Below are 13,719 nucleotides of genomic sequence, written 5' to 3' on the forward strand. Positions count from 1 at the left end.
GGGGCAGTAGAAGGGGAAGAGGCCTCCGCGCTCTGATTGGCTGAGAGCGATGAATATATTAAGAAAGCTGTAAAAGGCTCCGGTTTATGCAATTTTAACGGGTTTTTCAGGGATTCTTTACCATACAGGGGAAATTACCGTAAACCTGCCCGTGGGGATCAGGAAGAAGAAACAAAATGAAAAGGAAAAAGACAGGAATGTTTTCTTACCCGATCCTCCGTAGAAGTCGGTCAGCGGAGGTTTAAATAGCAGCGGAAGCAAAACACGGTGTGTGTTGTATGAAAGGAGAGAAGGTTAGCACTCCCCTTGATAAGGATGGAAGAGGCCCTAGTGGCCTGTTCAACACGCCTACGGGTAAGGGACTGCAAAACACAGAGCTGTAGAAAGAACCGGAAATACATAGTCTCAGAGAAGCAGAAAGGGACCACATGGAGAGAAAAAGCAAGGAGAGAAGGTTAGCACTCCCCTTGATAAGGATGGAAGAGGCCCTAGTGGCCTGTACAACACGCATACGGTTAAGGCACTGCCACCTACTTAGTGGCATCTAACCATGTTTTTTTAATCCGGCCGGGTCTCTCTCTTCACGCCGATTCTCCTTTTCCCTCGGCCTAAAAGCGCCCAGCGCGGCAGAGCCTCTCGTTCCCTCTGAGGGTTTCCACATGCTCCAGCTCCTACCAGCCTGCACCTACCAGAGAAGGCACCATGCACACCTTGTTCTCAGCGCTGCACTTCACGAGACGAGCTAGTCCCGGCAACCCCCCACCCCCGTGACAGGCTGGATATTACAGCTGAGCAGAGCTCATGCCGATAGGCCCCAGCATCATTCCCAGGGGAACAGACTATTACAACGGGGCTTAAACATCAACTTTACAAACAACAGCTTTCTCATACATCCTTTCCATCAGGGCTCTTCAGCTTGGGGGAAAAGAATATCCCCGTTCAAGAAGCTAGGAAACTATCTCCCTTCTCCAGGTGATGGGGAGAGCCAGAGCGCAGCCGGGCAAGCAAAGCCACTGGCACAAACTGGGTCTCATGGGAAGTACGAGGCCACAGAACATTACACCTACGTGAAAACGCTCTGCCTCTCCGTGTTGGTAAAGCAGCACGGCCACATCTTGCAATTGCAAAGTGTCATTGGCCTGTGAGAACAGACTGGAAAAAAAATCATGTTAAGAAATTGATTTTCAGCAGTGGCATTCACTAAGTCTGGAGACTCGGTGTACTAAAAAAACCTCCAAAGACAGTGATATTATTAATGATCATTTTAGCACCAGCTCAACGTGGACTCCTCCTTTAAACAGAACAGCTCTACCTCATGTCTGGCAGCTGTCTCCCTGACAGCCCCGAGCAGCCACTGGAGAAGCTTGTACTGCAATTTTCAGTTGTTCTCAAGCACATGAGGTTGACACCAAGAAAAAAAAAAAAGATTTTTGCTTAACCAGGAACAAAACAACCCCTTGCAGCAGACCCCTTCTGGAGCAGCACAAGCCACCTCCTGGCTCCTGCCCTGCCTGCTCTGCACAAAGGGCCACAGGACTCTCTTCCCCTTCACTGTAGGGCTCCGTGAGGGTTGACTCCTAATGTTGTCTCCGCTGAGGACACCTTCAGGCCAACCCTCTTACTTTCTTTAAACGGATTTTGACTTGAGTTACGCTCCTCTTTCCTTTCCACAACAAATGTAAGGCACCACACTCCTCCTTTCGTCCTTCTCCCCTCTTCACTCCCAGGAGCTGCTACAGAAACTTCCTTCTACAGGCGTTTTTCAGGGAGGCTCCTCTGGACACAGACACTGCACATCAGTACACTCTTACCACAAGCGTACACATAAAATCCCACCTTTTTATTATGGCATACGGTATTTTTTTGGATTTGTAAATACCACATGGGTATGACAAAAAGGGAAAGAAATACCGACGCTGAAATAGGTACAGAGTCATGCCATTATCAATACAGTCTCATACCATGGAGTTTCAAGATACAAAAGTCTGGGGTATTTTCTTTTTTACACAGTGTTCTGTGAGCTTGCTTTAAACCAGAAGAGAAAAAAAAATTAAAATATGCAGAGAACAACTACAAGCAGGATTCATTTTAATGGTTAACAGAAGAACTGTAACTTTTCTCTAGAACAGCATCTATTAAACACACGTAACGAGGTAAGCAACTATACAGAAGGTAGGAGGAGATTTCACCACAGGAGTCGAGGCAGGGGCAGGAGGAGGGAAATCTGAACTGCATGGTTTTATTTGGTCACAAAGTCTGAGCTGAGTGTTTAAAATGAAGCACCTGAAGATGCAGCGCTCCTATTTATAACAATACCGAAACTTCCCGAGACTAGAACCTACAGTCTCAAAAAAACAAAAAAAAAAATTAGACATTTTTAAAAAATTCCACACATCTCTATGCTCGTGACTTAACTTACTGTTACAGAGCGGCAGCTTGTCCTTGAGCGGCAGCAGCGCCCAGAGGTAGCGCCACCATAAAGGACAGTATCTTTGGGGGTCCACCACAAGGCTGACGCTTCTAACGTGATGTCAAAGATCCATTTGTCTGCCAAAAGATTAGGCAAGAAAAGGAGATACTGCATCTTTTTTTTTTTCCACCACGTTGCTCGGTTCTAGCAAAGAGCCAAGACGTTTTCTTTGGGCCAAAGACTAAACAGAAATCGCTTTATCAAATATTCTTCAGGCTTCCTGCCAAACTGGATTTATTATTCTCATGTGGGTTTTGTAATATTTTTTTTAAAAACATTTTTTCCTGACAGTCTCTAAAGTGATACTGGAACGTTTTAACAGTCACTCTTCCACAGTTTAATTGTTTTGTCGTTTTCTAGTGCTGCTGACGCAATGATGTTTTCTGTTGGGTGACAAGCTGTTGAGATTACAACATCTAAGCAAAAAGAAAAGAGAAATACAAACACCATTATTTACAGAAATGAAATCTGGTTCCCAGCAGGCAGTTCTGAAAAATGGATCTACATTGCTACCAGCCTTTAGAACGGCACAGCCAAGTCACTGTTTCCTCGTAGCAGAATTACAAAGGCATTATTCATAAACATTTTCCAACTACTGCTTCTCTGGGAGAAGAAATACGAGCAAAAAGAATTGAGAATAAGTAGTTGGAAAGCATTTGACAGGTTTCAAAATGTGAGAACTCTCCAGATTCCAGTTCTTGCTTACTTCACAGGCAAAACTTTTGCCATATTATGTCAAAGACAGCTAATAAAAACCCAGGTCGGTGGTTTTATTCCACGTAAGGTATTTCCAACACCCCATCCAATGCTCACACAGCACTGCATCCTCCGAGCCTTGCCCTGGCCCGAAAACCTGCTGCCATGCTCCACCTTACAGCCCAAACCCATGGTCCTGTGAAGGGGCAGCCATGAATTTCACAGCACTGCTCCTTCTAGCCAGCACAAAGTGCTGCTCTCTTACGGGATTCAGACTGGCACATCCAGGTGACGTCTCAAAACGTGCTCAACTCGGCCTCCAAGAACAGGCGTACACAGACATTTACCAGCAGCAGGACCATGTCAGTCCTCGTGCTTACAAGAGCTGCAGCTTTGGAAGGTGCTAATAGATAGTTCAGAGTCACTAACAGTCACTTAAGTATCTTAACCAGTTCTGAACTCAAGGAAATCTCTTTTGTGAGCTGATGTCAAAGTCCTCACAATGAAAGAATAAACACTTGCAATGCCCATAAAAAACCCTTCATAAAAAGGAGCGACCTCCCAGGGTTCAGTCACGCCTCAGCCAGCCAAAAGTTTACGGGTTTGACAGTCCAAACTGAACATCAGAAACTGCTCAAGCTAAGCCCTCATTACGAGCTGACGTGAGGGATATTCCATCAATAAAAACAAAATCCTCTTCCACACCTGTGTGTCCTTGTAGTTTCTGTACAATCTCTTTTGTCTGAAGGTTCCAAATATAAACCAGGTTGTCTTCTGAACCAGACACGATCCACTGGAGGGGCACAGAAGAAAAAAAAAAACAAACAAAAACACACACACACCATGACTTTGATCTTTCTCCTCATCTATATCTAACTGCTATTATTCAGCAAACATTTCATCGCCATCACACAAAAGGGAACCTCCAGCATTTTGCCTGCCTGACGCAGTTCACTCTCAGCCTCTATTCAGTGCTCGCAGGCAGCAGGAAGCTTTGTTCCGCCCTGCGTATGGTGGAGGAGGAAAACTAACAGAGCAGGAGCCTGCAATGGGACACAGGCTGACATCTACACCCTCCGGAACACCCTCTTCTCCCACTGCACCCCAGCACCTGTGAACCACCACCCACCAAAGATTTGCCACCCCCAAACGCCTGTTTCTTCTACAGAGAAAAGCAGTCAAAACCACACATCGGTAAAAAGCATCTCAAATAAACACCGACCTTTCCACCAGTGACGGAGAAATTAGCAAATATGCAGTACTTCTCGTTTTTGTGACCTGTGTACGTCTTCAGGCACTGAAAGTGAAGAGCCACAAAACATAAATACAGCAGGGAGGGAGTCTTCTCAGTCAAGGACAAACTCTTGGCAGAGTAGACTAAATACATCTGCTTGTTTCCCACCCCACCAACTTATCTAGAGGATGCAGAGGACATCTCTGCCCCAGAACACTAAACAATTTTGAGGAGAAAAAAAAAAGACCTAAATTTGACACTACCACAGATAAAGAAAACAGCAGTTTATTGTTCCTAAAGAGAAAAATGCAGGAAAACAGCTTTACATCATGTCTCGGTGCTATCCAACCACTTCTTTATCTTCCTTTTTCCAAGACAACTCTAGTCCTCTCCAGTAAAGAGGTACTAACACTTCTTCCTTACAGCATTCATACAATGTTGAGCAAGTTTAGAAAGCACATATGAGATCCAGATTTTCCTATGAGCTTAGTTAAATCTACAGAGTGAGCAGGGATTGTTTTTACCTTTCCTTTGCTGTAGTCCCAAAGTTTAAGAGTGCTAGAAAACAACAGAAAGACAAAGATTTTAGTTCTTGGGGTTTTTTCATCTGATAATTTCCAAAAAGCAGAAAAAATTCCTCCAGGCCAGAGTTCTCAAAGTCCATACGGATCACTTTAACCTGGCTTTGGAATGCAGCGTTAGTTAACCCCAAAGGATCAACTTTAGTGCCCTGCCATTCACATTCTCCTTCCCAAAAAAGGGTGTATTTAAGTATTCCCCACACCTACAAGTTTCTTTATAGATAACACCCAAACAACCAGGGAAATGACAGGCAGGAAAGCAGACAAAATACACTGAGAGGATAAGGTGGTTTGGCAAACATCCCCAACGCATCAAAACTTTTACACGTGTTTCATTAGATATTGCTTTCCCAGTGTGAGAAACTGGAATTAGGGATGACCCTGCAAACTGCATCCTTTCCCCAGCTGTTTGAAAATCAAATCTTGTCAAAAGTACATACAGACCAAAAAACATGCACGCTCCCCTAATATCTCACCTTGAGGTTACAAAAGAATCATACAATTAACGCAAGGAAATGCTGAGGTTTTGAGAGGTACAAGGAGGAATGAATGGGAGTTGCAGTCACTAAGCCGTGCCCAGACTTCCAGAAGACCCAAGTCCTGCCTGTGCCATTAGCAAAGCCTGACAGCTTGCAGGCTCTTCCAGTCTGATAGTACATATGAACTGGTGTAGTATCATTGCTAGGATAGCTAAAGAGCGGCAAAATAAAGTTTTATCTGATACTCAGAAGCTTCAAAGCTTGTGGGTTTTTCTTTTATCAAACACTTACTTGTCCAAAGTTGCAGCTAGTATGTATTTGCCATTTGGTGAGAACTTCACAAAAGACACAGGAGGGTTATCATCATCTACAGTGGAGATCAAAGCAATATTAAACACTGCCCGGTCACACTGCCTCATTGACAGAGAATTTCTGTTGACAATAGTTTGTTGTTTACTGTTTCGCTGAAAAAAGCTTTCAGTTTCACTGTCCCTTGGTACTTCAAAGTCATTGTTTTCATTTAATTAAGAAAAGGATATTAAGCGGTTTACCCACAAACATTTTAAATAACTCTTTGTAACTGAACTTTCCTTCCTTGCATCACTTATCAGAGCAAGACTGTATCTCTACCTTTTAAAAACCATTAATCAATTATTTAAATTAGTTAAAATCAGGAGTCCTCATCCCTGGAGGTATTAAAAAACATGCAGATGTGGTGCTGAGGGACATGGTTCAGTGGTGGACTTGACAGTGCTGGATTAACAGTTGGACTTGGTGATCTTAAAAGTCTTTTCCAACCTAAATGATCTGATGATTCTACAACGTGAATGCACGCCACTGAACGACAATGTATGAACAGGATGGTAGGAACAGTAAAACAGAGCTGAAGGAAGCCACTACTGACAGCAGTGATGCAGGATCTGTCACAACAGCAAAAAACACAGCACAAACAAGAAATATTCCTACTTACCAATCAGTGTTTTCAAGCACTGGCCTGACGCTGTATCCCAGATTCGACTAGTAAAACACAAGAATCATTATTGTTGGATTTGAAGCCTTGGTTCCAATTTTAACATTACAAATACAAGCTTTTTTTAAAAAATCCTTTTTTTTTTTAATTCAAAAGGTTTGGATTGTGCCACAGACAAGAAATAACTGCTTACCAGAGTCCATCATAGCTACTTGACACTATCAGGGATCCATCACGATTAAAATGCACCTGTAATATTACAGAAGGGAAAAAATAACTTTACTGACGTTCCTAAAGATCAAATTCTTAATCTTCACTGAAAGTTCTTATCTTCCCTTACTGACACTGCCATTCACATGGATAGAAGCCGAAAGTCAACACGACACACAAACAATAGACACGAGTTTAGATGGGTAACAAGATCAGATGATAAGAAGAGTCAGAGCACAAACCCACCCCGCTACAAAGAGAGGCAGGAGAGGAGCTCTGCTATACAGAGTACGTATATCAGTGCATTCACTCATCAGAAGGGACTTACAGCTGAAACTGGGTCAGAATGAGCAGGCAACGTCTTGAGGCACTTCCCTGTTTTCACATCCCATATCCTCACACTTTCGTCAAACTGAAGATTGAAGAAATGCACAAGGTGGTTTAATGACGCACCTATTTGAGGCATGCAAGGTGTTACGGCTGGACTAGACATGCCTTTCTCCAGCTGCACTGCAGCTGCATCCAAAAGCCCAGGACGCAAACACCACACAGGCTGGGAACACAGCTGCCTGAACGACCCCCCTCCATGCAGGAAACCTGCGTGTTGAGGATGCGTTAAGGACTTGACTGTGTCCCCAAACAAAGGCAGCAGTAGCACCGCATGGTTCACCTGACTTCACTACAAGCTGTGTTTGACACAGTTTCTGTGTTTCTTCTGTGGAAGAAGACAGAGAATTGGAATGGTAAGGGGTTATGACTGGTAAACCCTGTTCCCAACCCTTGATAGTGTGGCCAGCAAAACTAATGCCAGCTTCTAAGACAAGCAGCCATTCTCTGTGCCTGAGCAGGTCATGTATTCAGTCCCTTTCCCTCATTATCAGGGCCTGAAGGGCCTGTGAACAAAGTAGAAAAACCAAACAGATTTCACATTCCACTCCCCTCCATCCTCAAGATTCCTGGACACCAGGTCGATTACCCACCTCCTCACTGGCCTTGAAGGCTTTGGGCACCCAGTCAGCCCAGTAGTGTTGATGACGCCATCCCAGAACAGGGAAGTGTTAACAGCACACAGAGCTGGCTACAAAATCAAGCAGTTACAAGTCCTAAGTGGGGAACCTGGACCAGAACTGCTGCTGAACAGGGAGACTGTGACCCTCCAGTAGCCAGGGACACCCCTACCATCACCAGCTTCCTCCAAGGATTGAGCTAGTCACTCATTCTTTTTTAGAGCATTTTGGAGCCTAGATTATGGTTGTTCTATCGATGCAGAAAAGCCTGTATTAAGATCTGACCTGATCTGCAGAGGGTCCAGGGAACTAGAAGTCACTGAGCCAAGTTAGAATCTACATGATTAGAAATTGTAAGTTGTATTATAAATTCTGCATTACACTTCCAACTGTGCTACACCGATTCTGCTTGTAGAAAGTTTGTGTCATTCTAATCATAAATTCTGTGCTATATGCATCGTAATATCCTGCTAAGAAAACTGTGACTACAATTTAGTGCCATCACCATTCTGCCAAGGATCCCTAACAGAACCCATCAGTCCCCTTAGTGCTGGGTGACAGGAGTGTGCAGTAGTTGCTTTCAATGAAATTAAAAAAGAAATCACTTACTGATCCAGAAACGATGAGGTTTGACTGAGGGTTGAAGTTGCAGCAGAAAACATAGTTACTGTGCCCTTTCAATGTCTTTAAGCACTTTCCCTGAAATAAAATTCAGCAGAGCTAAACATAAAGCATCCTTCAGCATGATAAATGCATTCGGATAAGCTGTATTAAGGTTAATCACTGCGCAGCACACAAAGAAACCATCTCTACCCCCAGATTTAGATGGGCTGAGGACCAGCTACAGAAGAACAACAGGAAAAAGGGGGGAAAAAGCACATTTTTAATGGTTGCAGCCAAGTTGCAAACCCTTTGGGCAACTCAGGAGAACCAAGCAGTTCAACATACCTAATCAAAACTGAACCAAATTATCCAGTTCTCATTGTAATAGCAGAAAAGGAAGGGGGAAAGAAGGAAAAACAGGTGAAGCTACAAAATTTACAAAAAGGTTTCATCTACTGCTTCCAGAAACAAAGCCTGCAGTTGCATTGCCACCAGAAGGCTGAAGCATTCTCAGAAGACAACCAGACTCCCCATGGCACCCACAGGCATCCCCCCTTTCCAAAAGCAGAGAGCATAGCTCACTCATCCTCACAGCCTGGTCAACCAGCAGCTCATTATACGCAGGAAAGAGGGACTATGAGGAGCCAGTGCTTAAAACTCTAGCTCCTGTCATAGTACATCAAGGCTACCTCTCAGACGAACATGAATTAAGATGCCAATGTGGAGGAGAAGGAAAGTAAAGCTTCTGCCCTTACCGAGCTTACATCCCATATTTTGAGTGTTTTATCGTCGGAGGCAGAGACAAGAAGGTTGGAATCTGATGACCAAGCAACATCAGAGATACCCTAAAACAAAGGAAAACAATTCTCTTCTCAGCTCTGTTCACCAGCACAGGAAAATGGAAAACACAGACTGCATATTGTATTCACAGCTGAAGCTTGAAAGAAAACTCAGCACTAAGAGTTGGGAATTCATTGATGTGATGACTGGGTCAAGAGCTCCTCTGACACTTGTTCATTTTAAGCTGAGCCTTACTCTCCAAAAACATCAATGGCTTGTTCACACAGCTCTTACTGTGGCCACCGAGACTCACTCTTGGAATCCATAAACAGAACGTGATATAAGCTAATCTGGGTAAGCGGCTTCTCTTCATGACAAATGGTTTGCTCTTTACGGTCCAAGACCCTAAAGGCTGGAGAAGAACAAGTTTCTACTGGTTTTTCTTTTGGTGAATTTTAATTTTTACTTATGAAACTTCATTATGTAAGCAACTTTAGAAAACAAAACTGAAGGGTTTGGGAGTTTGTGTTTCCTTTACAACTTTGCAGAATGAGTAAGTGTTGTGTTTATGTAGGCAAACCCACAAGAAAAATTCAATCTCCTTAAAAGGCAAGTCATGCTGCTCCACAGACAAAGGGAAGATGGAGCAGGACACAGTGTTACGGTTTACAGGCATTTTCACCCAAAAAAACCACTGCTCTGTGTCTGAGGTTGGTGTTCCTGAAATGGAGGGACTCAAGAAAATGGCAGGGCTGTGTGCAGGCAGGTACTTCATTCCCAGCCTGCGATTCACCCACGTTTCCAGCCTGACCTGGTATTACTTCAGCAATTCCTGTTCCAGGCTGTTGCACAGGACTGTACAAACAAAGTAGTACAAAAAGAGACTGAAGAACAAACCTTCTGCTCAAGTCAAACTAACCCAGAATAAAATTTCTGGATGAGGAAAAGGAAGTAAAATTCTTCACAAGTTAATTCATATTCAAGTACACAATAATCTGCTCCCACTTACCAGTTTGTGACCAGATACTGTTTTTTCAAACTTGCCATCGTATGCTCCCCAAATCTTAATGAGTTTGTCAGCAGCTGGAAGAAAACATGCCAGTTAGGAGATGAACAGCACCAACAGAGAGAGCTGTCGCTTCTTGGAGAGAAGAATTACAGTATCTGCGTCTCTGCAGACACAGGGTAGTTGTCCTGCCCCAAGCAGTCCTGAGTGCGTAAGGTAACGTGTACTTGGTAAAGAACAGTTTTGTATGGGCCAGGCTGCAGCAGCTGAGATTACATAAACTGCCTGGAATGCACAGAGTCTCCAGCCGCTTTCGCTTCACTGAGGAGAACTTGGGTTTCTACTTTTGTTTTAGACTGCCCGCGGTAAAAGTAGCACCATGCCGTAGGAACGCTGAAACGATTTTGCCCAGAACAAAAACTGCATCCCGAGCTAGACTGAATTAATGCCTGCAAAAACCCAAACACAGTATCCAGGTTAACGTGCAAAACGCACCAGAGAAAAAGATGGATATTTGCCAGATATTTGATAGATATTGGGCAGAGGAGACAGGACACTTTCATGAGGATACTTTATCATAAAAATGGTATTTCCATTGCACACTGTGCTGGTCTTAGGGCAACCTGCAGCTAAGCCAAGGCCCATAGTCATTCCCATGTCTGGAAGATGTTTGAGTGGCTCTCACCACCACATTCAACATTTTTTTTCCAACTGCCCTTTCCTTACATATAGACCCTCTCAGGATTACTGAGGTCATCGAAAAGCATTTTCAAATAAAAACTGCCAAGCAAGGTTGTCTACCAAAAAAAATTTAAGCAATACTAAAACTGACGGGACGAGGACTTAATTTACCACTTAAGACAGCAAGTAGTGAAATGGGATTTATAATAATCCTCTGCACTCTTCACTGGGGTAATCAAAGGCTCTGATGTATTTATTCACCACTACAGGGGCACTGACAGAAACACAGGCCCAGTCCTCCATACCACATTCTGCAGCCCATCCTGGTAGCACAAAGCTACCACCCTTCCTTCCCCAGGCTGAGCTTTGCCTGCAGATACTGGACACAAAGCTTAATTTAAAAGCTTAAGCTATGGCTCTAGTGATACAGACAAGCACAAAGGTTTCCCTTGCACAGGAAAAGAATCCTGCGTTTGCTTTCACCCGTTTGCTCAGTAGAAGAGTGCTGAGCAGGTGAGGACTCTCCACCTGGCAACGCACAGAAGATCCCGTGTTCAAAGTAATGGAACTTCAAAAGCTTAAACCAGAGTTTCTCAAAGACCGACAGCTTTGGTATTGTTCCTTTTAAGAAAAACCACGACAGGACAACCCTCCTCCACCTCATGAAGGTACCACCAAAGACAGGCAGTTCTCCAAGGCCCACATTTGCATGTTTTAGAGGAGATAAAAGAAAAGCAATACTTACAGGAGCTGGCGAGCCACTCTCCATTAGGACTAAACTTTACTGATGAGACTGCCTTCGTGTGTCCCGCTAATGTGAACTTTAGAGCGTAGTTTGGTTTTACTGGTGCGGGCTGTAAGAAAATATATATGAATGAGTCAAATAAATTCCAAATTTAGTATCCCACTTACATTCTCTGTACCAGACTGGGTCGGTACAGTCACAGGCTGCAAGGATGTTCACTGTAACAGAGATTCCAGTGGTTATACTTTTTTCTCCTCTCTCCAAATTGAATAAACGACAGAACAAACATTCTTGCTGCCTGGGTCAGTGCCTTACTGCTGCACACATAACATGAAGTCATCCTTGGATTTGAATTTCCTCCAAGCCAATAAGAAACAGGTGAGACCAACCCAACAGTCCAACCATAAAGTGCTCAGTAGATCAAAATAATGCTCTTGGTATTGATCTATGTAGTGCTTTTAAGTGTCTGGAGTCTTCACCCTTATCATGAATTAAATTACAGGCCAATTCCTCCATACCCCTAAAATCCCTTTTTTACTCCCCTTTTCACCCTTTGCAAAGGCTTCACAGTGAGACAATAACATCTTCTCTGAGCATCTGCAGGCTTCAAAGAAGCTGAATAATGACTACTTCCCCCCTTCACAAGTCCCGCGTAGATTCACCAATTCTCCAGTCACCTCCAGGCAACCCAAGCATACACCCAACCTGCCCTTTTAATGCTCAAAGCTACCAGAATATTTCATTAGCAAGAACTTCCACTAACCCAAAAAAACCCCAGCACTGCAGAAGAGGCTGCATTCCACCCGTTTTGCCCATCAAATAAATCCTCAGCACAGGTTCAGCTCGAGACAACAGCAGAAGCAGCGATCTGGAGACAATCCTTATCTATATGAGAATTAACTCGCTAATTCTGCTCTGCCTGTTGAATATGCAGGTAGTTGCCATATGTATGGATATTGTTCGGAGCCCCGCACACACCTTGCTCTGATTGGTCGAGGAGGAAGGAGTAGATTGTGTTTTGGTGGATTCTGCATCTGGCTTCTTTTCTTCTGTTGCCATGGTTCTGAAGCTGGCAAATGAGACTTATGGTGCTTGAAGGGGAGAGTGAATGCACTGCTTCAAAAGGCAGCGCTTGCCACAGAGAGGAGAAACACGCTGGAATGAAAACCTGGAAGAAAAAACAAGAGATTCTCATTAGCTGTCAAAAAGACTCTCAGCGGCCAGAAGAGTGAGATTACCCTAACTGCAGGCCACCAGAAACCAGTACGACCAATATTCTATACCCATGTAGCAACACAGTGGTATTTCAGGCCTTCAGACCTACTAACGTGCAAGACCAAGAACCAAGCCATGGCCTTTTATTGCTTCTCGGAAAGCTTTTCTCCACTCCACCCCATTCCAAATGGAAATAAAGTAGAACAGCTTTTAGGGGTGCTTTTCAGATCATATTCCCCAAAATACTTGTAACAAGTACTTAGTACACGGTAAATACCACTGTTTGTACAAAAGGTGGAAGCAAGAGTCCAAGGCCTTTCTTTTTTTTCAGATTAAGGTACAGAACACAAGATCACAATGAACACATCAAATAACAGGCACTTCCAAAGCTTAAGACCCTACTAGATTTCTTTCATCTTGGAATTCCAGTATTTCACTCTCACATTTCCCTCCTAAACTGCCTGGGCATCAAATCACACCCTTCTCCGCCCGAGACTCTCACCTGACTGAAAGGCACCCTTGTGTTAAGTCTCACCAGACTCACTTTCTGTAACAAAACCCAATCAATCGCTGTGCCAGTGTTCGTTAATCAGGGCTGATGCTGCAGAGGGAACAAATCTCCATTGCAGCTCAGCTACATTTCAGCTTAGGAACGTAACAACCTCCGGCTCACACTGTAAGGATTTGTCTTCAAAGTACGCTCGCAATATCCCACCACCTCTACCACTCGTTTCGCGGGTGGCAGCAGATTTGGGAGCAAGAGCATTTGCAAGAGCATCCAGTGACTACTGGCATGTCAAGCATCTCCTCCTCGGGAGAGGAAGGGAGGGCGCAGAGCACGGCGCTACCAGTTGCCTGTCTGCTTTAACAAGCCCTCCCCACCGGGGGGAAAAATCGCTGCTCGCAACAATAAGAAATTAAATTTCTCTAATGCAGATCAGACCCTTTTCATCTGGAACTAATCTGGGAACTTTGGCGATCACGCATCCCGCTGCCAGCGCTCGGCTCTGCCTGGCACCGCCGCATCCTCCCGCACAAGCCC

At 44.1% G+C, this 13,719-nt stretch overlaps 1 protein-coding gene across 1 annotated transcript; it reads right to left on the reverse strand.

The window, feature by feature from the left end:
* Positions 1-2,597: 2,597 nt before the first annotated feature.
* Positions 2,598-12,631, reverse strand: WDR5 (WD repeat domain 5). Its single transcript, XM_010145380.1, has 13 exons — positions 12,441-12,631; positions 11,463-11,571; positions 10,040-10,113; positions 9,006-9,095; positions 8,257-8,346; positions 6,969-7,052; positions 6,624-6,679; positions 6,431-6,477; positions 5,752-5,827; positions 4,925-4,958; positions 4,389-4,463; positions 3,872-3,959; positions 2,598-2,886 (listed from the first exon to the last, which is right to left on the reverse strand). Exons 1-13 carry the CDS (start codon positions 12,519-12,521, stop codon positions 2,786-2,788), a joined length of 1,005 nt encoding a protein of 334 aa, XP_010143682.1. The 5' UTR covers positions 12,522-12,631; the 3' UTR covers positions 2,598-2,785.
* Positions 12,632-13,719: the final 1,088 nt, after the last annotated feature.

This window comes from Buceros rhinoceros, unplaced genomic scaffold, assembly GCF_000710305.1.
Source record: "Buceros rhinoceros silvestris isolate BGI_N320 unplaced genomic scaffold, ASM71030v1 scaffold14251, whole genome shotgun sequence".
In the NCBI taxonomy this organism is placed as follows: Eukaryota; Metazoa; Chordata; class Aves; order Bucerotiformes; family Bucerotidae; genus Buceros; species Buceros rhinoceros.